Source organism: Ilyonectria robusta, assembly GCF_021365365.1.
Source record: "Ilyonectria robusta strain PMI_751 chromosome Unknown BGZ61scaffold_23, whole genome shotgun sequence".
In the NCBI taxonomy this organism is placed as follows: Eukaryota; Fungi; Ascomycota; class Sordariomycetes; order Hypocreales; family Nectriaceae; genus Ilyonectria; species Ilyonectria robusta.
In genome coordinates, this window is record NW_025764457.1 from 667,247 (window position 1) to 693,139 (window position 25,893).

Consider the following 25,893-nt stretch of genomic DNA (forward strand, 5'->3'; position numbering starts at 1 on the left):
TCCGTTAAGATTGCACTTTTATGGATCGACGAGTCTGGCCGATGGCCAATTGGCGACGGCCCGATCAATCCTGGCCCGGATCTTGACGTCACTAATCGGAAATAATGGGCCCCTGTAATGCACTGCCGGATCAGACCACCGTTGCGGGAGATGACGGAGAGAGGCTCATGTGATAAGATGTGTTGTTCAACTATTGCCTGACGTCAATGCATGTTTGCGTCTTTGCCACAAAGGGGACATTGGAATATGCCTGAATTTAACAATGCAATTAAGCTTTATTTTACTGTTGTCGTATTCGTAGGCGCTAATGTTCTGAGGAATGCAAGGGCTCGAGACGACACGAACTATACGAAGTTGCAGCCAAGACAATGTGCAAAGTTTTCGGCAACGCGAAAACAGATACTGTGCAGAACGAAAGTTTGGAAAGAAGAACAAAAGCGGTAGGTGGTAATACCGTACAAATGATTGCCATCTTTAGTAGCTTGCGTCTCCATCTCCACTAACGGAGCCCCGGATCAAGCGGAGTCGGCCACAGCAAATCGCGGATATCCCACAGACGGTCCGAATTTATCCTAGCCTGCCCAATGCTCGACCCAGATTAAAAGCGTTATATAATTAAGGAGAAATCGCGGATGGGAAAGCGGCATTCCACGTTGTCTTGGCACGGCGATATCGAAACCCCCAAACCCACCACGGCCGGCCTAATTCGAGGATCCACCATGGCCTGATTATCTACGCATCATCCCACAGGCCCAGCGACGGGACGGCCCTTTCAAGGACAGGGTTCAGCTTCTCGGCGTTCTCGGCAGTATTCGCAATATCTGGTCAAACGTGAGCTCCATACTAATAGCAACCTGAATCACGGGCAGTCGAGTCCTGGTTGACTTTGGCCTGTGCGCGACGGCGGCTAAATAGAAATGATCATTTAGCCATTTTCCCTGCAAATGGTCCCTGTAACGGGATTTCTGCTATCATTACGAATCACGGTAGTTGTGGGACTTCGTGACGAGTTGTTGCTATGAACACGCAACAAAGGTCACCTGTGCAATACCGGTGAATGAGGATGAATCGGCCCTTACGAGACTACGTAGTTTCTCATAGAATAAAAAGATTGAGTGCCCTCAGTCACCGACGAAGTTACTCATTCCAACACCTTTTCAATTAACCTCTTCGATTAAGCCAGCTCCTACAACGATGCTAGGGACATAGTGCGTCTTTCCATCAATCGGTGATTTTATAGCAGCAGCAGCTAACTCTCGCTCATCGCAGCTCTATCAGGATTAACGGTGCCGACTGTGGCGCCGAGGCGCTCCTGTTGGCCGTGATTACCTCTATCGGAGGATTCCTCTTCGGCTATGACACCGGCCAGATCTCAGGCATGCTCCTCTTTGAGGACTTTATGAAACGGTTTGGACAAGTGCATGACGACGGTACCATTTATTGGAAGTCTATCATCAAATCCCTTCTCGTCTCCCTCATGAGTCTTGGATGCCTCGTCGGTGCTCTGTCATCTTCATAGTAAGGCACCCTGTTTGTGCATGTCCTTGGGCAAAAATGTGTCTAATTATCGTCAGTACCTCGGATTGGTTTGGCCGCCGCAAGAGCATGTCACTTGCGGTTCTTGTTTTCGTCATCGGAAACATCATCCAAATCACAGCAATGGAATCCTGGGTCCACATGACCATCGGCCGCATTATCGCCGGACTCGGTGTTGGCAGTCTTTCCGTCGGAGTCGCCGTATTCCAGAGCGAAACATCACCCAGGGAGATTAGAGGCGCAGTCGTTGCGTCCTACCAGTTCATGATCAGTCTGGGCATCCTTATTTCGAATATCGTCAACTACGGAGTCCGAGAAATCCAGGAGTCTGATTCCTCGTGGCGTGTCGTAATTGGTCTAGAGATGGCCTTTTCTCTTCCGCTTGGTCTCGGCATCCTCTTTGTTCCGGAATCGCCCAGATGGCTTGCGGGAAGGGATGACTGGGAGGGCGCCCGCCTATCCTTCGCCCGACTTCGAGGAAAGAAGCACGACCTGAACAATGCCATTTTAGAACAGGACATGCAAGAAATGAAGACGTTGATCGATGAGGAGCATAAAGCTGGCCAGGGTACTTGGGCCGAGTGTCTTGTCCCAAACAGCGGGATTCCTAAGCTCGTTTACCGCACACTCCTTGGAACGGCTGTCCAGTTTTTGCAGCAGTGGACAGGAGTCAATTATTTCTTCGTGAGGTATGCTTTTTTTACATCCTATTGCCATTTATGTAGTGACGCTAACATTGTAGTAGTGCTATACTTGCCCCAACATGCCCCATCGCCCCTCTGCATTGCACGACTAACAGATTTCTAGTACTATGGGGCCACTATCTTTCAATCTGCAGGCATAGACGACCCGATTATGATGCAACTCATCTTGGGTGCTGTCAATGTGGCCATGACTGTCCCTGGCATCTACATGACAGAGCGTGTAGGCCGCCGATGGCCTCTATTCCTTGGCGCTTTATGGCAGACAGCATGGCTTCTGGTATTTGCTTCAGTTGGCACGGCCATTGACCCAGCGGAGAGTCGAGCCGTTGGTATCGTTATGATCGTCTCAGCTTGTTTGTTCATTGCCTCTTTTGCTATGAGCTGGGGCCCACTTGGATGGGTTGTCGTCGGCGAGCTTTTCCCTCTTCGCACGCGTGCCAAGCAGGCATCTCTTGCAACTGCGAGCAACTGGCTTGGAAATTGTGAGTTTACGCCTATAATCTAAACCCCCAAATATTAACATCCTATAGTCATGATCAGTTTCCTCACGCCTTTTGCCGACGACGGAATCTCGTACTCTTTCGGTTATGTTTTCGCTGGCATGAACTTCCTTGCTGCTCTCATCACTTGGTTCTTCCTTTATGAGACCCGCACACTGAGCCTTGAAAACATTGACCAGATGTACAGCCACCCAACCCTCAAGGCCTGGAACAGCGCGAAGTGGACACCCCCAGGTTATAAAACTCGCAAAGAGCGCGACGAGGCATACGTCCATCACGTTGGCAACGAAACTACATCTGAGAAGCTTGGTCAGAGTGACAGCTGCTGAGTGCTCAAACAATTACGGTATATAAGATTGATATAGGTTGTTACAAATTGGTTATTATTGCGCTACAATACATTGGAAGTGCCTCTTTGTGTCAGACATTACTAAATGTGCATGAAACCGACTCCCCGCAGGCGTACAGCTTGGACACTAAGAATTTAGTCCTATAGTAGGTAGGGCTTAGGTAGTTAAGGGCTATGCTATTGATGAGCTAGGGCGAGGTGAGCGCTGAGATATACAGGTGGTAGTATTGTTGATCTTTGAATGGACTGGGTATATGGTCTGTATTGTTGATACTATTGTTGGTGTTTTATTTTTTATTGTTGAGCTTCTAGCCCCCCCTCTGGGTATGTGTGTACTAGGGCACCCTAACCTCTTGATACAGGTGGTAGAGTAGTAAGGCTACTAAAAATTACAGCAGGTGTGTCCCAAAGGGTCAGCCAAATCGACAAGCTTGTGGTAATTGACCTTTGCAACGCATTACCATTTGACCAAAATCACATGTATTGCCCTAATCGCATCGTGTTAAAAAGCAAGAAATATCAATATGCCATACTGGATAGTGGAAACTTGAGAAAGGCACAGATAATCACTTCTATAACCAGCAGTCAAGCTAAATCCAGCCAAATCAGGCCCTTGGTAAATCACCTACCCTGCACCAGCATTATTCCTTCGACCCAAGCATGTCCAGGCTTGATAATTCATTAAGTTCAACCCGCTTATTAGAGTACCTTGAGCTTCAAATTAATCCTTATGACTTCAAGCACCCTGAAACCCAAGCGGGGCCTTGGCAACTATGACGTCGAAAACGAAAATGCCGTCAATTCAAACATTGGATTCCCTCGTTGAGGAGTCATCTCTATGTACAATCATTCGTTTAGTAGAGGTAAATATTAAAGGTTTGAGCTCTGACTAACCTTTAATTTACGTGGAACATAAAATCATCTAAGCTGAAGAATTGAGACCACAAGTCTTCACTTTATAGCAATTTGTTAGCTCCAGATGCCAAATGTGATATTAGAAGCGCACTCACTCAGGGCAATGCGACATTAGACTCGGGCCGCCAAAATGTAATGGAGAAAGCTCGACATTCTCAGTGGCAACCTCGTGGATATACTGCTCACTGGTAGGTAAATTCATTGGGAGAAATGAACCCTGCGAAATCGTAGCCCTTGAAGGACTGGCGTTGAGCTCCTCGAGGAAATTGGATGCTGTGGTATCAAAAACATCGCGTTTGCCTTGAAATGAAGGAAATCGCTCCACCATCCCCCATAGTAGTGACGAACATGAGTGAATTAGTGATTCGAGAGAGCGGAGATCAATGAGCTCTTGAACCTCTGAAAACTGAGCGTAAGCCGACATGAGAGCTGTGCCTGCGGAAAATATGTTTTCTATCGATTGCCAGTAGATTGTCAACTGCTTCTGGCGAAAGAAAACTGTGTATAGTTGAATCATCCTGATTGCAGCCCGAGTCATGTGTACTGCCTGCTGCGCAGGTGGTGATGGATTATTGTGTGATGGGCGATACAGATGCAACAATGCCGTATTATAGGTAGCTTCGAAAGTCTGGAGGATGCTGTTTTCAAACTTGCCGAGGTTATTGCCGCAAGGAATACTGTGGTACCAATTGTCAATACGAGCTCGCATTTGGTGCTGCCACTCGCTAAAGTTGATATTGGCGTAAGGTGACAGCTGTTCCCATAGCATGTGCCGTAATTCCGATTGAATCTGGCGATATCGCAACATGTGCAACGCGAGACGCTTTGGTCTCGGGACAGTACTTATCTCCGTTGAGATAATCCCGTCTTGCGTGATGAATTGATCTTCTGCATCACTTGGGAACTAAAACGGATTAGGACTTGTTATCTGGGGTTAAAGACCCCTTACCTGTGCAGATATTGCCCCATCCGATAAACACGACGGCATAGACATGCCTACAGAGAGGTTTCGGTCCATTGCATAGGCCACCCAGAAAGTCCTTCTCCTTGTATCAAGAGCAAGAAAGTCCAACCCGGTTGAAACATCTTCATGTAAACCGAGTTCCACAGCAAGTCGAAGAGCCGCGCCTACCGTTCTCCAGGCGGCCCAGACAGTTGGATGGTGATAGGAGTACTGCGCGACGAGGAGGAGCGCCTGTATCCCTTCAACGTCATTGGGAATGGACGCCATATTCAAGGCGCTAAGAGCCGCCTTGTGGTATCGATCTGCTAGCCAAATTGATATCCTGGATGGGTCCTGTTTTTGCATGATGAGAAGCGCTACTGCGAAGACCTCCAGGACGAAGAAGACAGCGATCCTTGCGTTGACATCCGTATGAGATTTACTCAAGTTTATGATTCGAGGCATGCTGTAGATGAGGTCCAGTTTTTTCTCAAATGTAGGTTGGTGTAGTAGTGGCATAGCTATGCTTGCGAATCGGAAGTATGCTTTTACGAGGCTTTGAGCAATTTCTTTAGTCGGAAGCGATAATGCGCTTGTGTCGAAGTTTGACCCTATGTCAGGGGGGATCTGTACTATGGCAGCTTCCGTTAAAGTTGGCTCAGAGGTCGTTGGCCGAGAGGGACTTGTAGAGTGCATGAGCTCTGCTAGGAGGATCCGAGAAAAAGAGAGGTCCGGTGCAGGCTCACTGCGTGTTAAGCCTACCACTTTGTCGACCGAACTCCTCAAATCGGGACTGAGACTTTTCTCTATCTGGTGCAAAGTGTCATCCACGGGTTCTTCTAGAGGCAAGGGCCCTGACCCTAGGTCAACACTCGGAGATGGCGTCAGATTGGTCGATGATGGACGCCTTGGATCCTCAGCACTCTCGTCACGGAGGTCATGAATGCCGTTTTCCTGGAGGATTGATTCTAAGTGGGCGATGCGTCGTTCAAGTTTGGGAATATAGCTATTTCAGGATGAATCAGCAGGAGTTTATGCTTGGTAACATAGTGGCGCCACCTTCTCGGGACCTGTCGTCCAGCCACAGTATCATATTCAACACACTCTGTCCCGGCGAGTCTACACAGGCGACAACTCTATTCATTCCCGAATTTCACGTTAGATTATGTGTTAAAAAGCCCGACGCTCCCCTTGTCGTTCACTCTTACCGGTAATTGCTGGTCGCATCTTCGCTTTTTTTGTCGGCAACGGGCGCAGGCCGTCATGTTTGTTACTCGCAGCTATCAGTGATGAAGACTTTGAAAGATGACTATGTCAGGCATGTATCGATGCAAGGGATAGAGGTAGAGAAGTTGCAGGAGCGAAGATAAGAAATATGACCTCCGCACTGAAGGAGCCATTAAATACTCCACCCCACATACGGCACAGTAAGAGGATAGCCAATCAAGAGGGGGGATTTTAGTCGCAAAATCAGTACTTCTGGCTAACTTTTGAACTCCTTGTCTCTGTAAGTGTTATGAGATGTTTACAGAGAAAGATATGTCCGATATTTAGAAGACTGTAGACATGTTGTTTGTGTTCAGACCATGCATTATCCACCTTAAGGTGCGCCCGCACAAACTTGTGCCGGTGTCCGTATTAATTGTTGTAATGGAAGTCATAAATACGGAGACACCCAGATGATACCCGGAATCTCATATGCATCTAGATTCCAGGCTATATCTAGACTTCCCCAGTTTTCAACATTTCCAGGGAGACTACGGCTATGCCAGAAGAGCGACGTGTAAAACCTTGCGAAATAATACGCGAGGCGAAGCAATTGATCACAACTGAGAGACATGGTAATACTTTTTCGTAGATAAGAAGAGCATGTAGAGCTTGAAGATTCATCTCATGTGCAGCTGGCTTTAGTATGCGGGGGTTATCCGCAGCCAAAATTTGTATGCGGAGCCAATGCCGCATAATAATATTGCAACCCCAAGACACGCCACCTCCGCGGTTACAGCGTGGCATGCGTGGCCTCGAAAATGATCCCAATATTAAATGAACAGCTTGAGAGACGAGAAAAAGGAACCTACAAACCTGTTACTGTCATGATATAAACCAACTCTCATTCCTTTCTGTACATAACACGCAAATACCGACTCGCTCTAGGAAATGACGAAAGCATGGCACGAATTGTATTAACAGCCGTGAATGGATTCATTAGTATCTTTCAGTCTCTAAAGTTCTGTGTGATTTGCCTCCGTTAGAATTGAGGTACTTGATCGTACCTACTGTCTCACTTCGATATTGATACCCAAACCACGTGGACTTACATTTTTTTTTTTAACTCGATACCTATCCGTCAACGGAAACGAATCTGGTGGCGTGATAACAACAGAAACTGGCCTCAGCGCGGTAACAATCGGTGACCGCCTCGACAGTCTCAATCGTACACGTTGCGCTTGAATGCCATGCCTTCGGCAGAAATAGAATTGTTCACGTAATCGGGTTGAGATGATCAGATGCTGCGGCTTTCGCCCCAATGAGTGGAGCTCTCCTTTGCGGTCATGTCCGCAGTCTTATTCTAGTCTTCCTAGTTCTTGGTGCGGTATTTCCCGCCGCTCCCAAACCCAGGTGTTGATCGAGATTCAACATATATACCCTCGCAAGGGCCCTTCTTCGACTTAGATATGTCCTTCTATCACGTATGCTTCTTTCTGTCTCACGAACTGTTTTCAATCCCAACTTGTTTCCTGTCAGCACGGTTGTTCAGTCGCCTGAGTCCGATCATGGAGGCATCACTCCCTGTCGCATCTCCAACCCTGTCCCACTGGCACCGAACCACACGTTCATTCCCTCACTTAAATGAAAATCATTCAGCCGACGTCCCATCTTCAACGACGTATCTCATCATTGGCTCTGGTATTTCCGGAGCGTTGACTGCCTGGGAACTAATCAATAACGGCGTCAAGGCTGAAGATATCTTGATCCTTGAAGCTAGGGAGGCCGTCTCGGGTGCCACCGGGAGAAATGCAGGACATATACGACCAGGTTTGTCACTTCGCTTGGCCTTGTTTTTCCTGAATCCCTAGTCCTTGCACACTACTAGTCTCCGTACGCCCACAGATAGTATGCTGCGTCACTAACAGCTTGATTATAGACGCCTTCCCGGGATTTGCTCGCTTTTCCGCCATTCATGGACCAGACCAAGCGAAATCTATCATCGAGAGCGAAAAAGTGGTCTTGCAAAAGGTCAAAGATTTCGTCGAGTCAAATGGTGTCGACTGCGATTTTAATTACACCACAACCTTCGAGGTCTGCCTTGACAAAGCGTACGCCAATCACTTGGAAAAAACTCTAGCAGAGTTTGGACAGGCTGGTGGTGACATCTCTCATATCATATTCCACGAAGGCGAGGAGGCAAAGACAAATACCAGAGTCTCTGACGCTATCTGTGCCTACGAATGGGCCGCTGCATCGAATCATCCTGGCAAGCTGTGTCAGTGGATTCTAGCTGACGTTATTCGTAAGGGGGGGAAGTTGTGGACGTATTGCCCTGCAGCTAAGATTCTGAAGCATCAGGGTCATGACAACCTGCGATGGGATATCCATACTCCGCGTGGAGTCATTGCAGCAGAAACTGTTGTCCACTGCACCAACGCGTATGCGGCCTTCCTCCTCCCAGAGCTGGATGGGGTTCTCACGCCACGAAGAGCACAGGGTCACTCATATATCCCGCCCCTCTCCTTATCCGGCGCAAACACCATGAAAAGTACGATGGCTTTGCGATACGGCCCGAAACACTTCTTTTCCGTGAATCAGCTGGAGGACGGTACTGTTATCTTGGGAGGGGTGGCGACGAGGAGCGACTCAGATTGGACTCCAACACTCCCCAAAGACAGGATCTCTTTCGATGACGCAGCACATAATCCACAAATGAAAGAAAACAGCATAGCCGAGTTTTCAAAGCTGGCTTTCAAGGCGCCCCAAACACCAGCTCGATCTGAAGAAGGGTTTTCTCATGTCTGGACCGGCATTGTCGGGGAAACGCCAGACGCCGTACCACTGGTTGGTTCTATCCCAGGGTTGGAAGGCCAATGGATTTGTGCCGGTTTCAATGGACATGGTCAGTAACTTCCCACGTGCGAATTGCTTTTCTATGGCTAACAGCCTACCATTATAGGCATGGCACGAATCTTTCTATGTGCCCCTGGAATTGTCAAGCTTATGTCTGGCAAATCCTGGAACACAACTTCCCTTCCGGAATGTTTTCGCTTTAGTAGTGAGAGGCTCAACCAGTTTGCTAAGCTTAAGACTAAGGTTTAAAGGTAGTTAGAGTAATTCCACGCTTCTCCCCTCTCGTACTTAGAGCGACAATGATCCAAGAGAAATGAAGGAGACAAGGCCGCCCTACAGCGAGCCAGATTCGTATTCAGAAAAAAGAAATGCGGTTAGATCAAGAGCTAATCGAGCAAAATCTGAAATCGCTAAAGTAAGACGAGGTTCCACATGAGAGTATTATGTTGGTAATTAATTAAGGGAGAGGCGCAAGGAAGAAGGGAGGGCGATACTGAGACATTGGCATTCGCCCTGCAGCTGAATAATCTTATTTAGAAGGAAGGTGCACATAATGATGTTTAGCCAAGCCATTGATAAGATGAGAAAAGTGAGCAATGCTAGGATGGCTTTGTTGAGTAGATGATCATATTTGTCGCAGTTGTGAAACTGAAAGATTAGTTATTGTCAACCGAGGCGCCTCAACTGAGGTGGCAAATTATTGATAGACATGGCACCCCAATTTGGAGAGCCGGGGTGAGACAATTTGTCACGGTTAATAAGTTGATCAGGGCTACCCAGGCACTGGTCTCAGCCTTTGCACTTTGAGGGATCTAGACTCCTCAAGCTCGCTTTTCTTATGATTCGGCAATTGCCAAGCCTAATTCAGCCGAGTCTAGAACACACTAAATATGCCCAGCAGGCGCAAAAGCACCGCCTGCCAAGTCTCATGGCTTAAGTATATATTCACGGCCATCACTCATTCTTGAACTAGATGTTAGATCAAGCCCTTTAACGCCATCAATATGCATTATACAAGAATATTTCTCCTGGCTCTTTTCGCCCTAGTCTCTGTGCGTTTCATCTCTTTCATTCTCCAATGTCCATGAAAATGCGCTGACAAAGTTTCTGATCACAGATTGCAAGAAGTTGCACTCTCCAAACTGCCACCTCGTTGGAGCAGTATCTCGAAAACGGTTCAGGTGCTGGCAGTGCAGACATAACTAACGAGGCCCATGACCTGCTCGATGGAGGACTCTCTAAACGTGGCTCGGAACTTGGGGCCCTCGTTTTGCTGGGTGTGTTAAACCCACGTGCTACTTCTCTGAAATGCACCGCAACTGAGACCTGCTTCTCGTTCCTTGATGTACCTTTTTGCGTATCACTCACTACTTGGGACTATCATGACGCAGATGAGACTACCGGAAATCTGCTCTCTGGTGACTACACGCTAGCGGATGGTCAAAAAGGGAATTTGTACAAAGGACCGTTTCCAACGCCAACGACGTTCAGGGACGTTGTGGTGACGTCGACCGCAGACCCAGGCAATGCAGCAACGGAAACGGACATGGTGCTGGGTCCCACAACTCAAATGAGTGCGGGGATGAGTGAAAGTACAAGTGAAGGCACAAGCGAAAGTGCGAGTGACGAGCCAACGCAGACAGCATCCAGCTCGAACAGCCCTGCCAGCCAGACTACATCTGCAGCAGAGAATCATGCAATCAAGACGGATACACAAGTGGTGATTAGGACGCTATTGGCTGTTGGCGGGCTGGCACTATTGCATACAGCGTTTTAGATGAGGGTAGTGCTCATACTCTGACAAGGCGGAGCTCATCGTCACGATGTCTTTTAGTTATCTTGCAGCTGACACATGTCGTATGTTGAATATATAATCTGACCAGCTGACGTTCGTGTGCTATGCCTGAAAAGACAGGTACCAGCATTACTGGTCGAAGCCAAGGGAGCCACCCACGCGAGCCGTGGCATTCAATGTGTGACGTTCAAGATAAACATGCAGATTCAATTTGCCAAGACATCGTTCCTGAACCAATTCCACTATCCACCGGGGTTTCATAGTTACGGTCTCGAAGTGGCGCGCATCATATCCCGCATGGCTTGGAATATTCACATGTTGTCCATCTTCTGCACCTGAAACACAGTAGTTGCGATGGCGGGCATGTTGTCAGCTAGAATAATATTTCAGGTGAAAGTAGAGGTTTATTTCCGTCACCTGATTAGTAAGCACTTCCTTCAACTTCAAATATTTACAATATGAATATTCATGTAGCTCCACGTGAGCCAATCATCCAGTCATGAAAAACCGCCCTGGACACTGAAATGGAAACACCCCGACACACTCACCTCTTTGGAGGCCAGCCATACTTCAGTATATTCTCCGAGCAAGAAACAAATTGATGCTCATTCCATATAACTTCCCTCTGTTTACTTCGAGTTGCAGAGCCCCCGAAGTGCCCGACGGTAGCTACGTCTATGCACTAGATAGTCTTGCTTCCATTGTCATATTAGCAGCGCCTACGCTGCAATGAATGCGGCTATGACGGAGACGGATAATGAGCGGAAGACGGTCGGATCAAAGGCAGAAGAACTAGGCAGTTGGGTCTTTATTTGTTGGGTAGCATTATACAGGGATACACGTTTCCGTGTGGAGAAGTTCGGGGAACGGCACCACGGCTCACTAGTTACAGCCTGAGTTGTCCATTATTTCCCCGCACTTTGAAGATCAGCTCACTGCTCGTTTGCTGGCTCACTCTTAGGTATCAAAGATCGACAGATAGTAGCGTCGTTTTCTGCAGCTCAGGACATCCGCTGCACAAACTACGACGCTGCCTCATACCCGTGACCATTTTGACCGGGGTGTCTCGCAATGCTTTACTCCGAGCCACGTCATGGCCTATGCCGCGTGGGCAACAGTTAAACGGATGTGACTGTTAGTCAGGAGGTTTATCATGCCTCCGAGCCTCGGCCCATATTCCACCCCGCAAAGTCAGGCCGAGCACAGAAAATAATCGGAAGACTTTGAATTTGGTGTACTAGCATCCTACAATATAGAGTGTAGCGGAAGATACGAAACTTCAGTTGCCTGCGGTTGTAACCAGACATTTGACGAAAAATACGGTCTCATTGTTCGCTGCACTGGCACTGATACACCATGGCCACCCCTTCAGGCAAAACTGGCGACGACATTTCTCCCGTCCAAGACCACCCCGCACCAGTCAGGCGCGAGAAAGCCGCTGAGTTCTTGGCAAGCCATGGAGCTGAGGATTGCATCTTCACTTACGAGGAAGAAAAGGCGGTTCTACGTCGGATTGACAAGCGTGTTCTCGTTCTCATCTTGTGGGCATATTTCTTCCAGCAGCTTGACAAAAGCTCTCTGAGGTATTAACGCGAATCCTTGTTACGTTGATTTCCAACTATAACTTCAATCCTCCAGCTATGTGTCAATCTTCGGGATAACTGATGATGCCCACCTGGTGGGCCGCCAATACTCTTGGCTCGGGTCGATACTCTACCTCGCTCAGCTGGTCATGCAACCCCTAGCTGCGCTGATCCTCGTCAAGCTACCAACTGGCAAAGTCCTCGCGGCTGCCATCTTTCTCTGGGGCTCAGCGCTCTCCATCATGACTGCTTGCACCAATTTCCCGTCGCTCCTAGGATTGCGTTTCATGCTGGGCTCGTTCGAATCCATGATTGCGCCCTGCTGCGTGGCTATCACACAGATGTGGTGGCGTCGAAGCGAGCAGACGCTACGGACAAGCTATTGGAACGCTATGAATGGCCTGACGTCCGTCTTCGGCAGTCTCATTACATATGGGCTTGGACACATCCACAGTACGGCCTTGTACCGATATCAAACGATTTTCCTCTTCTGCGGGTTACTAACGGTGCTGTATTCTGTGGTCGTCCTTATCTTAATGCCTGACTCGCCAATGGAAGCCAAGTATTTAACAGAGCGGGAGAGACTGATCGCCACAGAGCGACTGCGGGCAAACCAAATGGGAATCGCTGCGAGACATTGGCGCTGGGATCACGTCATTGAGGTCATGTTGGATCTCAAGACCTGGTGCTGGTTCGTCGCCATCATTGCCATTTCGTAAGTATCCACCTCTCTGATCATGCAACGTGCGGAAATTGACAAGGCATTCTCAACAGCATATCGAGCGGCGGTATCTCGACCTTCGGGTCACTGATCGTGAAGTCCTTTGGATTCAATAGCTTTCAGACGATTCTATTTAACATCCCATTCGGAGTTGTTCAAATCGTCTCAATCCTCGGCACAGGATGGTTGGCCACTTGGACGCAGCGAAAAGGGTTGGTCATTGCTGGAATCAGTGTGCTGCCCACCGTTGGAACAATTATGATGCTCACTGTCCCGCGGGATCAAAAAGGTGTCCTACTATTTGGTTACTATCTTGCATGTCTCCAACCTCCAATGTTACGAATTTGTTTGTGTTGACTAATCTCGTTTAGGTGTCAACATTGGCGGCCATTACTCCTCTAATCTATGCATGGCAAGCCCAGAATACTGCAGGTGACACGAAAAAGAAATGCACCTCTGGCATGGTTTTCATAGGGATGTGCACTGGCAACGTCATCGGACCACTCCTCTACTCAACCGATGACGCTCCCCTGTACCGAACGGGTCTAATTGCTAACCTCGCCATGTTTGTTACGGTCGGCATCGTCTCGGCGTAAGTATCCAACAAGACGCCGTTTGTTTTGGATTGTAAGGCTAATATTTGGTCACAGTCTCATTCCATTCTATCTCATGCATCTCAATAAGCAGCATGAGAAGCGACGTCTAGAACTGGGCAAGACTGGCCAAGTTACCGATATGTCAATGATGCGCAAGACACAACTCCAGGAAAGCAAGGCGGTCACGCTCGAGGAAGACATTGACAACCGTCAGATCTCGGTGGAGGAGGACAATGGCTTGCAGGACATGACGGATCTGAAAAATGAAGACTTCATCTATGTTTATTAGCTCGTCGGCATCGCATAGCGCCGATTTGCTCGCTCCGCCAACCTTTCTGGATCAGAACGTTGAGCAAGAGATTTATTGCACCTGGTGGTGGGATTGCTATGTCGAATACTCTTCAACGCTGAGCCTGGAATGTTTTCGGCTCTGGTCACAAAAACGAAGTGATGCAATGTCATCTTGATGAAGGCGAGCAGCTTACCCTTTTCCGAATTAACCGTTCAAGGATGTCCCGGTTATTATAGAGCATGGATCATAGTAGAAATCCCACCAACCAGCTTCAAACAACAACGTTCCACATCGGGGCATGCCTCGAAAGCTGGCTTCCCCGCACTCATCAACATACTGCTGTGAGAGTCATTGCATACGCTCTCCTACAATCGGCCTACATTGACCCGACCGCGCCCGAAGATCCTTCACATCAATAGGATAAATTACGTAAGTAAGGTATACTTAAGTTGGTGTAGTCAGCTCATCGACGTATGGATAGATGTTGTTTACTGTGATTTGTCCCCAACTACCTAAGTACGGAAGTCTAGGAGAACGACCGTTACATCCGCAAGGCCACCGACCGAGCTCCAGCCAGACACCAAGTGAGCATGGGAATCCTAACGAACAGCTGGTTTTAAAAACCCTTCCTCATGGATATTCGCAGGAATGGTTGCTCTGTTACGATTACTACTCCGTCTCATCACGTATAAGTAGCTTTTCGTGTTTAGGTAAGTAATTGACTCCCAACAATTATTCACGTTTCCTTGCCGTTTGTTCCCATTCCAAGACAATCGCCATGGTCATGGAGGCCGATGTCATGGAAAAAAATGCCAACTCATAACCTTTATCTTCATTCCAAGCTGGGAAATGGACCCTATTCTCACTGGCCCTAATTCTGGTCCTTACACGGCTCTTTGTCCGACTCTGCTTGAACAAAGACCTTCTCTATGTATCCGATATCTGGTTCCTGATTGGTGTTTGCTCGGGACTGGGACTTCTTATATGCGACGCCTTGGCATTCCAGAGCGGCGACATGGCCAACTTCACCAACTCAAGCGTCAGGCTGTGGAAGGTTCATAACCACCATTTGACCACCACCGAGATGACGATGCTGACTTTCATGCAAATCCAGATCCGGCCTGCCGTCAGCTACTTTTTCGATGCTGCCATATACTTTCCAAAGTCCAGCATCATCGCCTTCTACTACACCTTCGTCCCGCCTACCCAGCCTCACATACGCATGGCCTTGTATATCCTCGCCGCCATCACAACCGTCAACTTTCTTGTCCCCTTTCTTGACTGTACGTTCTGTTGCGTACCATGCATATGATGTCTCACATCACCGTGAGATGACTAGCATAGAGACATGGATCGAAGACAAAGTTTTAGCCCAGGCAGGCTACCAGCCATCTGCTCCACCTGTCAAGACACACCGCCGAGAGCCCTTATCTATGACGAGAGACTTAAATCGTATCATTCCTCTATCTTCCCTCTTCTCATGTTCGTTCTCCTTCTGTGAAAAGAGCCCAGTGACAATCCATTATTGACATGACTCAGTGGGTTGAGTATGTGTCGTAGTGGCTGGAGTAACCACCCGGGCAAGTGAAAGTGTCGGAGATCGTTGGGTGAAGACAAGCAGCCGGTTGAGAAGTATGAATTCGACTTTCAACTTTACGCTATAAATAAAAGGCTTGCATGCCGTCTCAAGCTCAAAGTTGTTAGTGTACTCTAGGATGACCAAGACCGAGTCCAATAGTACGTTAACAAGAAAAAGGGCGGAGAGCTGTGCAACAATCTTTCGTCCCTCGGCGCCTCTGAGTACTATCACAGGCCGAAAACTGCGGTAACCTTCCCACAAGAATAAGCCAGAGATGATGGCTTCTTGCATGGAGAATATGACTATTTCGACCCTCTCGTATATGCGGAAGGCATGGAGGTAGCTTCCGGGATTCGTTTGCAAAAGAATAAAAATGACTGTTTCCGGAATATGCAGAGCCACAGCATTGAGTATAATCATGGCAAGGACTAGGCGAATTTTGACAGGATTGTCAACCACGAGGTGGAGACGGGACCAGAGCACGAGAGACTGTCCAGTGACCATGAGACACCAGCCAAGGATGGAGAAAGCGCCCATGGCGACGCTCGACGCGACCCTGTAATAGCGCAGCAAGAAGGCGATGGCGTGGGCCGGAATCCCAGTGGCGGCTGCGATCATGCTCCAAAAATAACGCCCATTCCGCCGCTTGAATGTGCTAAATATCAAGAAGAAGATCTCGAGGGTGTTGTAAAATGCAACTGCAAATAACCCAGCCATTAGGAGAGCCCGGGGTGTCGAGAGCGGTGAAGGCTCTGCCTCGCCCGCCATTGAGCGAAGGGTCGAGCTCAGGAGCCTCCAGGTGCAGATATTCCGAATATGAGTCGCCTTGACCTGGAGGCGTGGCTATCGAGGGGCGGCCGTGAATAACTCATAATATCCCGTGTCATAGAGCCATCAAAGCGGTTGCAGGTAGAATTCTTTCCGTGGAGAATCTCAGGCGCAGGACTTTGCAGAAGAAATAAATCCGAGCGGCTACTCCTGAAGTGAGCACGAATCACAATCTGATGAAAGTTTGCCCTAGACGCTATGGCACCACACCATGTTACCCAACTATGCCACTCATATGTCACCCGTGAACTTCAATTGGCGTGATGAAGAGCCGGTGTTTCTGTCTTGCCCGTGTACCGGGGAGGTAGTGGACTTTCCGCTGCGTAGAACCAGCCACGTCGGCCGGCCATGCGGGCCATTGACCAGGTTGGTCAATTAATTCTTCACCTATTCGATCGGCTATTGTTCTTCGACGACTGCAACTATTCATTTCCACATCCTACCTGTATTCCTTGCCTCTTCGTAGGCCGTGTCGCCTGGCAAATGAACACCCGTAGGTGACGGACGAGTTGGTACGATGTTGGGTCCCTCCCTTGACGGTATTCGTACATCGGGCCCAGTCACATTCCGAGATTACGCAACGAATTCTCAATTTCAAGACAAAAAGATAGAGATAAATAAAATAACGCGCCTTCGCATGGCCGTCTCATCTGTGGGAATGGCGTGGGCTAGGCCCCAGTTCAGCTTTTAACATGTGAATTTGATGTGCAATATATTACGCCAAATGCAAAGTGGCTTTCATTGGGTCGACGTAACCGTAAGATGTCAGTCTGTTGTCACTCTGATGTTGCACCGCGAATACAGGCGTTGATGGGTTACCCTCAGCGATCTCTCTGTGTTGACTTTCGACCACAGAGTTGCTGTAACAAGGATTATTGCTTCGTTTTCTGTATTTATCTTGTTACTATACTTTAAGGAGTTTCTCCTGGATTTCTTATAGCTAAAATAGTAAAAAAGATACTTCAATTTTTAACAAGTCATATTATTACTTCTACAAAAATAGAGTGTTGTCATTGAAACTTTCAAATATCTTTGAGTATTAGCTGCGTGAGATGGTATATAAACTCCCTCTTGCACAGAACAACTAGAAGCCGACTCCTAGTACCTAGGCCGCAGGGATCGAGGGGTCGCGTTCAACCTTTGTAGAGACTGAGCTGTTCATGACCCGTTTTCCGTCCCGCGCCAACTCCCCACATGTCTAACTTCCGTCCCATGGACTTGTTCGTGTTAAGTTTGAAGCGATTCTTGGTGCTCAAGCCGTCTTCACTCTAGCCATGCGGTCTTCGATTTACGTGCTGGTTGCGCTAGCACAGCGCAGTCGATTGCGAGTGTCCGTGGCCGCTGCAAGAAAAAAGCCGGCCCAGATATCTCCATTCCTGTCCAGCAAATGGATACCAGCTCGAAGCCAGCACACGCAGGAGGATCACTTGGTGCACAGGCAAACAGCCATGCCACATTTGCATCAGGGATGGAACAGACTGTATCCATGCAGCTCCATACAACCGTGGACGAAGACTCCATGTGGCCACCACTAGTCAGTCCATCGGCAACATGCACTGCTGAGCAGTACGTAACCACAAATTTACAGACGCATTCAGAACTCACTAACCAACCCTGTTGAACGCATTGCGCAGGGATTTAGGTTAGCCGAGATGGCTAGCAAGGAGACGTCACCATCGAGGGCATTGCTAGAGCCCATGACAGCCCTCCAAGGTCATTGTGTTGGGTTAGTGTCCGACGTACCCTTTCCAGGTCGGGTCTAGAAACGTCTTCACTGGCGACCACACGTCCTCCACTTTACCTTTGGAAATTCTCCTCTTAATCGAAGAGTCTCCGCGGCTACTCCAGAGAGTCAAGGATTCAATGGCTAGGAGCGGTCTGGCTGAACTGATACCATGAGTTTGTCCAAGTCATGCTGCCCGCGGGTGCCCATGAACGAATCAGATCTAAGGACGACCACGGCATGCAGAAATCCACCGAGAAATGGCCCCTCACATGAGGACGCGAGCAAGGTGCTATAACCTCTTTTTCAACCTGGATGTGCACCTTGAAGGACTTGCAAAATTGGGGCATGAATGCTCACGTTGCGTTTAAACGTACCAAAGTTTTGCTTTAGTCTTGTCGCTTCCCACTCAGTCATGTGTCCACTGCGTGAAAAGTCTATCTCGGGGCCCTATATGTACAAGAATCTCAGAAGATCGCTACTGTAGACACTTGTCCCCTCAGAATCCAACTCGCGGACCATTTCCTCTACAGCCAATCTTCACCCCAGAACGCATTCGCACATCGAGTGTAAAACAATATGCAGGTGCTCGAGCAAATCAAGAGTCTATTTGGACTCAGACGCCCACGTCGTCCACTCCATCCCGCTGCAGCTCTAAACACCCTCCCGACAGAGATCTTTCAGGAGATTTCCAGTTACGTCTCACCCGTTGACAGGGCAGCCTTGGCTCTCGTCAGCCATCGACACCTCTATATGCTTGGCAGAAATGTGCTACGACTGGAGCAAAAAGGGCGGTATCAGCTGCTGAAACGTCTCGAGGTCGATGGGTGTTTCGTTTCGCAGATATTGTGTCCGCTGTGTCGCATCTTTCACACACCCCGAAATACTCATGTTTCGGACCTGAGAGAAGGAGGTCGGGCCTGTGTCAAGTTTGGCGATAGGAAGATCCAACAAAAGACGACATCACGTCACCTCCCACGTCACGTCCATTTCGATCTTGTCGCCGCCATAACGAGAAGCCATCGCCACAAATCTGCATTACATGAGCCTCGTCTCCTAAACTCTAGCCACTACTACTTTCATGAATATGGAACAGCTCGCATCAGCTGCTACGTGTCGGCCAAAGTGGTCAACAGACGGCTACTCCTCAAAACCGAAAAGTATCTCTTCCCTCGAGTAGAGACGTTGGACGCGCTCGATGCCATTCCTGAGCTACTAGGTGTTCTCAAAAGAAATCCCGGCCTTGGGGCCTGCTGTGCCCATCATGACTGGCAGTGGTTTCGGAGATTTATATTCAGGCCACATCCCTACTTTCCCGAGGAAACAAATAAACAGTGGTGTCTATGGACTCACGGCGAGAGGTGTTGGCATCCTCATCGCGTCCGGGAAGGTCCATGCCTTGGAGGGGTGAAGGACGATTTGTTGGAAATTCGCGGGTGCCAACGATGTCACACTGATATTGGCATCAGCGTCCGCAATATTCACGGAGAAAGCGCCGCTCTGATTCTCACAACGTGGAAAGACCTCGGGCTTGGGATGGACACCGAAGATGTCTCCTGGAAGTCGCACCTTGAGCATACGCCTGGGCAACAAAAGAAAGACCGCAAAACGAAAATTGGAGACATCCACACAGCTTTCGAAACGAGGCCTGGGCGCATTCAGAGAGTTTATGACGGCCCCAGCGGAGATGAATGGAGCACTGCTGCTTTCGGAAAAGACTCAATCAACCGCCGAAGAGAACGAGCTGAGCTTTTGACAAGCACGCGTGCAACCAGAAGAGTAGGAAGACACCAACACACACACGGCCAGACGGGACCTACTCCAAGCACTTCGAGCCACATGGAGGCCTACTTTTCTACTTCGACTTCTTCGCCGTCTCGTCGGGCCCCTACCGTTCCCGAACCGCCGTCTAGGTCGATATCCATGTCGTCCCCGCCGTCATTCGCGACCGCGACCGTGTCTTCCCAGAATCGAATAGTGTCGCGTCGCGATGGTTCCTCTTCGACGCTCATCTACAGGGTGCCTGCTTTTGACCCCCCGGCCCGACGAAACAGGAATCGGAGACCGTAGAAGTTGAGTAGGGTTAATTTTATGGTTAGCTTGGTAGCATTGTTGGGCTGAAACGGCAAAGGGACAAGCGCGACAGGCCTTGAACTTCGTATGGGAGCTAGCGCGAGCATTCAAAAATCTAGATGTGCTCAAAGATACTAAGATAAATATTTTAAATTACTCGTCACCTCATTGTGCACAAATGATGTTCAATCCCGTTCACAAACATAAATAGACCGGCATACACACCGTAAACTCGGCCTACCTAAGATCCGAGTGTGGACGATCGAAGCCAAGTAACTTGAGACAGCCATGACCATTTTACTGCTACCTCAAATATTTCAAGTTTACCAGCTGCAGCACGTGCGTGCGCCGTGAGCAATCGAAACAGCTCTGCACTTTGTGTTTATTGTTTTGCTAGTAAAAATCCCCAATGGGAACATTCGCGCAATCCAAAACCCTCAATTCGATCCAAGTTACGGCACGATGAGTCGATGACCATGAGTTTCTTCTGACAGCTGCGCAGTTCTAGGGTAGCAAAACTCCCCCACAAAGATCTAGACTCCGGTAGTAGGGTTACATCGACACACCCCTGGTTTAAGCCTGGGACAAGGGGCTGCAGTTGAAACGACATGGAACCGGAGCAGTTTTAACCCTACCCGTTCCAAAACCGTCGGATCTAGCCCAAATCCCTCTCATGTCTGGACGAAAAATATCTGCGCTGTCGCAAACATTCGTCTCACCTCCGTCAACGGAGTAAGGCGCTGCCGGGGGATCGTTATCGTGTTTGACATTTGAGATTTCCACGCGTCAAGCGAGATTTCTGCACCCAATGGCGCCGGGGAATGATGGAGCATCGGCGGTAAAACCGGTACCTTGTAGATGTGCTGGAAACTGTTGCGACGGTTTGGGGTCTTGATTGTTTTCGCTTTCGATCTGGTTTCTCAGAGTGGGTTGATGGATCCCAACTGCGCTGGCTGTGAAGCCGAGATGCAATCGCGGAATCGGATCGCGGAAGACTAATTTAATTTGTCTTTGTACGAATATGCGCTTGATCGCGATCAGCTTTAACTTTCGGCTCACATCTCGGGATTAATAATGGCCACGCAATCACTCCGCGCAAGATAAGGCTCCCGGGGAAGTGGCAGGGGTGCTGGTTTCTTATGCGCCGGCCAGATGAAGCTTACTCGTTAAGGTTACATTTAAAGGTGACGCCCCGAAGCGACGCTGTCGCGACTGCTTCTATTCCTGGCCTCAGGGGCCAGACCTTATGGCGTTTCGCGTCGCGGAGCCGGTCGCAGGGGCGGGCTTTGTAAGGGAAGCATTCGCATAAATGAAGCTCCCCCACGATGTCCCCAACTCGATCTGTAGAAAATCATCCGATTCTTTCTTTCATCCCTTTGGCGTTTGTATCATTCCTTCACTAAGGGCCGGCCCCTCGTCTTCTTCCCTCCGTCCTCTATTTCTCCATCTTGCCTCTCGTTTTGGCCCATTGCCCTTTATTTAATTTCTCTTCAAGGCTCTGTCTGCTCATTAGAATCATTACGATGGCTGGTTCCATTCATTTGAAGCTGGCGCTCGTCGCGGCTCTAGCTTCCAAGGCCTTGGCCTCTTGCGCGTATGGCACCTTGCTGCGCCCAAGAGCAGAGGAGGGCGCAACCGTCGAGATCAAGGATTTTGCATACATTGGCACAAAGGTACGCTCGCTCACTTGGTGGCTAAGAGAAGAATTAAAGGCCATGCAACTCGGGAATATCCGTTAACACTCATTGTCTTAGGGACCGACAAACTGGGTCGCCCTGAACGCCGAGGAAAACGCCCTTTGCGCCTCCGGCAAGAACCAATCTCCCATCGACATGGTTGCCGACGCTTTCACCATCATTCCCGCTGCAGAGATCGGCCTTGCGATCCCCGACATGGCCGAAGGAACAGAATTCGAGAACCTGGGAACCACGGTCGAGGTCGTCGCTGGACAAGGCAACATGACTTTCGGCGGCGTCAGCTATACTCTTGCTCAGTTCCATTTCCACTTGCCCAGCGAGCATCTGGACAACGGCACTAGCATGGCCATGGAAATGCACATGGTCTGGGAGGGCGCCGCCGGCGAGATTGCCGTCATCGGCACCTTCATTGATATCGCCGATGGTGCTGCTGCGGCTGAAGGTGGTGAGACTGCAACGGCTGCGCCTAATGCAACGGCTGTGCCTGCGGCCACGAGCACCCCAGAGGCTCGTCATGTGCATCCCGAAAACGGCTTTGTGAAGCTGCTTCGCAAGAAGACACCCAAGGATCAGGAGAAGAGGCAACTCCCAGCCATCGAGGGCAGCTTCTTCCACGTCAACGCGCCGGCAGCCAAGGCCATGACAGCTTCAACCCTTCTCGAGACTGTCTTCAGCTCCGTTGAAGAGATTGCAGAGCCAGGAACAGTCACCAAGACGCAGCCCCTCATCATGTCCGAGCTGGTCAACGCCCTCGCTGCAGGGTCTTTCCAAACGTGAGTCGTCTCTAATTGATATCCCCACTTACCAGAACGAAAGTGCTAACATTTGACCAGCTACGACGGTTCTTTGACTACTCCTCCCTGCAGCGAGGGTGTCCGATGGTTGGTCTCTGACCAGAAGCTGTCCATTCAGACGGCTACGTTTGTAAAGGCTCGATCTGTGATAGGATTCAACTCCAGGTTTCCCCAGGGCACGCTTGGTGAGACCAACGTCCTTGAGTTGTAATCTGTGCGAGGTAATCTGGGCCAATGAAGAAAAGACAAATTCTGTTGTTCATAATAGGTGATTAGATAGTCTCAACGCGAAGATGTCTGTTCATGTATCAATTAACATCTGAACAATCCACTCATTGGGCTGGCTTTTGAATGTTTTCTTAATAATGCCATTGAATTGTGTCTGTCTAGTTGCAAGTAGCGGTCTTGGCTGTCTCATAAATGTCAAGACATCTTTCCTTCTATATCCTGGCCTCAGTTACCAGGAACTGAACTGCCATTTCCATTCCTTCTTGTGGGTGTTACACTTTGTCACTCTTGCCTCCTCCGTTGCTCTTTGACGCTACGCTACCCCGTCATCAGAGGGGGTGGTATGCATCGAGTTTCTCGACCTGTCCGCTCCCCCAGGGATCAAGATCAATCTCCGCCATGGGGGTCTTGCATTTTGCCGCGAGCGCCGCCTTTGCCTCTGGACTATCGTAAGAGACACAGTCAACGCCAAGGTGGCCTTTGACGCCGTCGCAGATGATGACAGGATCCCCGCCGCAAGGAGTCTTGACGTCGAAGTCTTTAATGACGATGTTGTCGCAGACGGCACTCTCACTCGTCGAGCAAGAGAGGCGCGCAACGGCGTTACCGTAGATGCCCGACGTGTACCCAGTGAAGTTCTCGAAGCGGATGTCGCTGATTTGCATGCCCGAAGGGTACTTCTTGCATTCTTCGGTTGACTTGTTGAAGTAGCACGAGTCGAGGATGATGCCGTAGTCCATTCGGCCGACCCAAAAGTTCCTGAGTCGCAGCGTTAGCTACTGGTTTATTTGATGCCCTGGAATGGGACTGTACTTGAATGTGACGTTTTTAACATATCCGGTACCGGTATCTGCGCCGGCCCATGTCTTGATGCGAGCGCCTGAGTACTAAACAATGGCAAATCAGCTCCATACATCTTGGAAGGAGGTGCGCCTAGATACTTACGTCTCCGTTCATCATCCAGACGTTCTCAATGTGGACGTCATGGACGTTAGAGACTTCGCCTTTGTACTGGCCAAGCGAGCCCATAGACTATGAAGCACAGGTTAGTTTTCTTATTGAAGCCAAACTTGAAACAATGTTAGCAGTGCCGCCTACCTGTCCGTGAGTACCATTGCAGTACATGGTGTTGACGTAGAGGTCAGAGCTATTGGGCTTCGGCGAGAAACAGTCGTCATCAATATTGACCCAGGCGCGTTCAATGTGGACACCGGATGTGTTCATGGTGTTCATAAAGTCGGTGTTTTTGGGGATGACGCTGCCGTTGTTGGACAAAGCTGTAGCCACGACGTCCGTGTAGCGGACGTTCTTGGAGCTCACAATAAAGTTGTTCCAGCACGGAGAGTCCTTGAGATGGATGCCGGAAATGTCCAGGTTGGTGGTGTTCTCGGCGTAGAAAAGGATGGGCCGGTAGTACTTGTTGTCGGGGTTAAGGATGCTGTGAGGAATTATGAGTTTTCTACTTGTTGTTGGATTCGCAGCTAATGGGAAGGAAACCTACGATCCTGTACCGCTCTCAAATTCATTCCACCAGCGCTGTCTGTAACTCGAGTCAGGTTCTGTGATGAGCAACGACTATACGAGCGAGTGCGTACCCTTGGCCCTCAATGACACCCTCACCATAAATCTTGATGTTTTTGCCGCCCCATTTCCAGAACATAATGGACTTCTGGAATGGGTGATACCAGGCGTTCTTTTGCCAGTACTCCACGTTATTGGTGAACTACTCATGAGGTTAGCGACACTGCTACCGGGCGTACAATTTGTCCGTTTTCTGACCTTGATCTCGCCATCGAGATGGACGTGAATGTCATTTAAGCCAGTCAAGTCAAGGACTTTGCCGATAACGAATTTCTTCTTCCTGGGCAGATACAAGGTGCCGCCGTTGTTTGCCTTCTTGATTCCCCTCGCAAATTCCGCCGAAACATCATCCCGGTCGTTTTTCGACGCGCGGATCGTGACAATCTTGCGGTGGCCGTGCTTGGGAGGGCTGTACGGATGCTTGCTGCGGAACTCGAGGAGGTCTCTAGGGACACCAGGAGGGAGACTGACGGCGTGAACAGCCGCAGTGGCTGCAACGCCCACAAGGGTCAAGATCTGGGAGAAGCGCATGGCTCAAACGGCGACTGGATGCCTTGAAGAACGCAAATGGCACTCTGTACAGGGATGACAAGCAACAACCGAGATGCGGTATTTGTCGGTGCAGTTCTCTTTATAGACATCAGTTGTGTTGACATGCCTGCTCTTGCGCTAACAATGCCGCCCAGAAACGGATCCCGGCTGTGATGTTCAACTTGTCCAGTGGATCTTGCTCGGCAGCCAGGTGGAATACGGCTGTGACCCGCAGGTGTTTTGCGGGGTAAATGAGATGATCCAGACCTATTCCCGCCTCTTCTTCGACTTGTGATTGTTTTCCGTTGTCCAAAATTGCTCCGGAAAAGCCCCTCAGTTGCCGCATGGCAGCTCCGGGGCGATCGGATGAGTGTTCCTGGGGAAATCTGGGAGCTCTCTGGTGATCTTGGGGACGACAACACTTACTATTGGTGGAATATTTGCTTGCTGTCCATTCCCACTAGCCAGGTCCTTGTTCTGCCAAGGCTACCAGTCTCGTTAGCTGCAAGCTTAATCCCAATGTTACGGTCAGTGCCTACCCTACGTTCTCGTAGTCCAGGGCAAATTTCTGTTTTCCTAAGGGGCCAGAAGTGATCAAGAAGGCTTGTGTGATGTGGTGATAGAAACGAATTAGGTAGGATAAGCGCCGTGAGGTGATACAAGTATGTATGTCGACTATATTTCCTAGACATGCTCCAAATGTCTGCTTTCAAAATCCACCATGCATTATGCATACCCCGAAGCATAATCAGCTCCTGTATCTCCCCACAAAGACTTGGCATCTTTTCCCCGCATTGCAGACTAACATCGCCTGCAAGCGTCATTGATGGATAACTTGGCCGGTGGTAATACATGTGGAGGGG

The 25,893-nt window shown here is 49.3% G+C and overlaps 10 protein-coding genes across 10 annotated transcripts; 7 read left to right on the forward strand and 3 right to left on the reverse strand.

Moving 5' to 3' along the window:
* Nucleotides 1-1,142: 1,142 nt before the first annotated feature.
* BGZ61DRAFT_592100 (general substrate transporter) lies at nt 1,143-3,158 on the forward strand. Its single transcript, XM_046256711.1, has 5 exons — nt 1,143-1,208; nt 1,270-1,518; nt 1,575-2,220; nt 2,344-2,722; nt 2,771-3,158. Exons 1-5 carry the CDS (start codon nt 1,195-1,197, stop codon nt 3,067-3,069), a joined length of 1,587 nt encoding a protein of 528 aa, XP_046099065.1. The 5' UTR covers nt 1,143-1,194; the 3' UTR covers nt 3,070-3,158.
* A 508-nt stretch (nt 3,159-3,666) lies between these two features.
* Nucleotides 3,667-6,296, reverse strand: BGZ61DRAFT_592101 (fungal-specific transcription factor domain-containing protein). The gene is made up of 6 exons (XM_046256712.1): nt 6,156-6,296; nt 6,007-6,083; nt 4,954-5,953; nt 4,100-4,908; nt 3,984-4,043; nt 3,667-3,925 (listed from the first exon to the last, which is right to left on the reverse strand). The coding sequence occupies exons 1-5, from the start codon at nt 6,210-6,212 to the stop codon at nt 3,986-3,988; spliced, it is 2,001 nt and encodes a 666-aa protein (XP_046099066.1). The 5' UTR covers nt 6,213-6,296; the 3' UTR covers nt 3,667-3,925; nt 3,984-3,985.
* A 1,384-nt stretch (nt 6,297-7,680) lies between these two features.
* Nucleotides 7,681-9,258, forward strand: BGZ61DRAFT_521650 (FAD dependent oxidoreductase; the record flags this gene model as incomplete). Its single annotated transcript, XM_046252502.1, has 3 exons — nt 7,681-7,983; nt 8,093-9,058; nt 9,116-9,258. The coding sequence occupies exons 1-3, from the start codon at nt 7,722-7,724 to the stop codon at nt 9,256-9,258; spliced, it is 1,371 nt and encodes a 456-aa protein (XP_046099067.1). The 5' UTR covers nt 7,681-7,721.
* Nucleotides 9,259-9,909: 651 nt separating this feature from the next.
* On the forward strand, nt 9,910-10,920 carry BGZ61DRAFT_459777 (uncharacterized protein). The gene is made up of 2 exons (XM_046246955.1): nt 9,910-10,061; nt 10,127-10,920. The coding sequence occupies exons 1-2, from the start codon at nt 10,014-10,016 to the stop codon at nt 10,784-10,786; spliced, it is 708 nt and encodes a 235-aa protein (XP_046099068.1). The 5' UTR covers nt 9,910-10,013; the 3' UTR covers nt 10,787-10,920.
* A 625-nt stretch (nt 10,921-11,545) lies between these two features.
* Nucleotides 11,546-13,993, forward strand: BGZ61DRAFT_509164 (major facilitator superfamily domain-containing protein; the record flags this gene model as incomplete). Its single annotated transcript, XM_046251991.1, has 6 exons — nt 11,546-11,603; nt 12,225-12,387; nt 12,443-13,102; nt 13,162-13,399; nt 13,480-13,700; nt 13,759-13,993. 6 exons carry the CDS (start codon nt 11,546-11,548, stop codon nt 13,991-13,993), a joined length of 1,575 nt encoding a protein of 524 aa, XP_046099069.1.
* Nucleotides 13,994-15,011: 1,018 nt separating this feature from the next.
* BGZ61DRAFT_537341 (uncharacterized protein) lies at nt 15,012-15,308 on the forward strand (the record flags this gene model as incomplete). Its single annotated transcript, XM_046254524.1, has 2 exons — nt 15,012-15,050; nt 15,111-15,308. The coding sequence occupies 2 exons, from the start codon at nt 15,012-15,014 to the stop codon at nt 15,306-15,308; spliced, it is 237 nt and encodes a 78-aa protein (XP_046099070.1).
* Nucleotides 15,309-15,518: 210 nt separating this feature from the next.
* BGZ61DRAFT_362773 (uncharacterized protein) lies at nt 15,519-16,343 on the reverse strand (the record flags this gene model as incomplete). Its single annotated transcript, XM_046241385.1, has 1 exon — nt 15,519-16,343. The coding sequence occupies one exon, from the start codon at nt 16,341-16,343 to the stop codon at nt 15,519-15,521; it is 825 nt and encodes a 274-aa protein (XP_046099071.1).
* A 2,362-nt stretch (nt 16,344-18,705) lies between these two features.
* On the forward strand, nt 18,706-20,196 carry BGZ61DRAFT_483050 (uncharacterized protein; the record flags this gene model as incomplete). Its single annotated transcript, XM_046249448.1, has 1 exon — nt 18,706-20,196. One exon carries the CDS (start codon nt 18,706-18,708, stop codon nt 20,194-20,196), a length of 1,491 nt encoding a protein of 496 aa, XP_046099072.1.
* A 1,526-nt stretch (nt 20,197-21,722) lies between these two features.
* Nucleotides 21,723-22,901, forward strand: BGZ61DRAFT_363064 (periplasmic alpha-carbonic anhydrase; the record flags this gene model as incomplete). The annotated part of the gene is made up of 4 exons (XM_046241404.1): nt 21,723-21,872; nt 21,954-22,376; nt 22,476-22,669; nt 22,730-22,901. 4 exons carry the CDS (start codon nt 21,723-21,725, stop codon nt 22,899-22,901), a joined length of 939 nt encoding a protein of 312 aa, XP_046099073.1.
* Nucleotides 22,902-23,247: 346 nt separating this feature from the next.
* On the reverse strand, nt 23,248-25,030 carry BGZ61DRAFT_537344 (pectin lyase fold/virulence factor; the record flags this gene model as incomplete). Its single annotated transcript, XM_046254525.1, has 7 exons — nt 23,248-23,677; nt 23,732-23,805; nt 23,864-23,950; nt 24,017-24,356; nt 24,420-24,458; nt 24,514-24,641; nt 24,698-25,030. 7 exons carry the CDS (start codon nt 25,028-25,030, stop codon nt 23,248-23,250), a joined length of 1,431 nt encoding a protein of 476 aa, XP_046099074.1.
* Between the last annotated feature and the right edge of the window lie 863 nt (nt 25,031-25,893).

Bases quoted from the DNA above. Each gene is read 5' to 3' on its own strand.
- BGZ61DRAFT_592100 (XM_046256711.1), top strand. The intron at 1,519-1,574 runs GTAAGGCACCCT...AATTATCGTCAG, and splicing joins GGTGCTCTGTCATCTTCATA to TACCTCGGATTGGTTTGGCC. The intron at 2,723-2,770 runs GTGAGTTTACGC...AACATCCTATAG, and splicing joins GAGCAACTGGCTTGGAAATT to TCATGATCAGTTTCCTCACG.
- BGZ61DRAFT_592101 (XM_046256712.1), bottom strand. From the start codon at position 6,212: ATGACGGCCTGCGCCCGTTGCCGACAAAAAAAGCGAAGATGCGACCAG. The intron at 6,084-6,155 runs GTAAGAGTGAAC...GGGAATGAATAG, and splicing joins GATGCGACCAGCAATTACCG to AGTTGTCGCCTGTGTAGACT. The intron at 4,044-4,099 runs GTGAGTGCGCTT...ATTGCTATAAAG, and splicing joins CTAATGTCGCATTGCCCTGA to TGAAGACTTGTGGTCTCAAT.
- BGZ61DRAFT_459777 (XM_046246955.1), top strand. From the start codon at position 10,014: ATGCATTATACAAGAATATTTCTCCTGGCTCTTTTCGCCCTAGTCTCT. The intron at 10,062-10,126 runs GTGCGTTTCATC...TTCTGATCACAG, and splicing joins CTCTTTTCGCCCTAGTCTCT to ATTGCAAGAAGTTGCACTCT.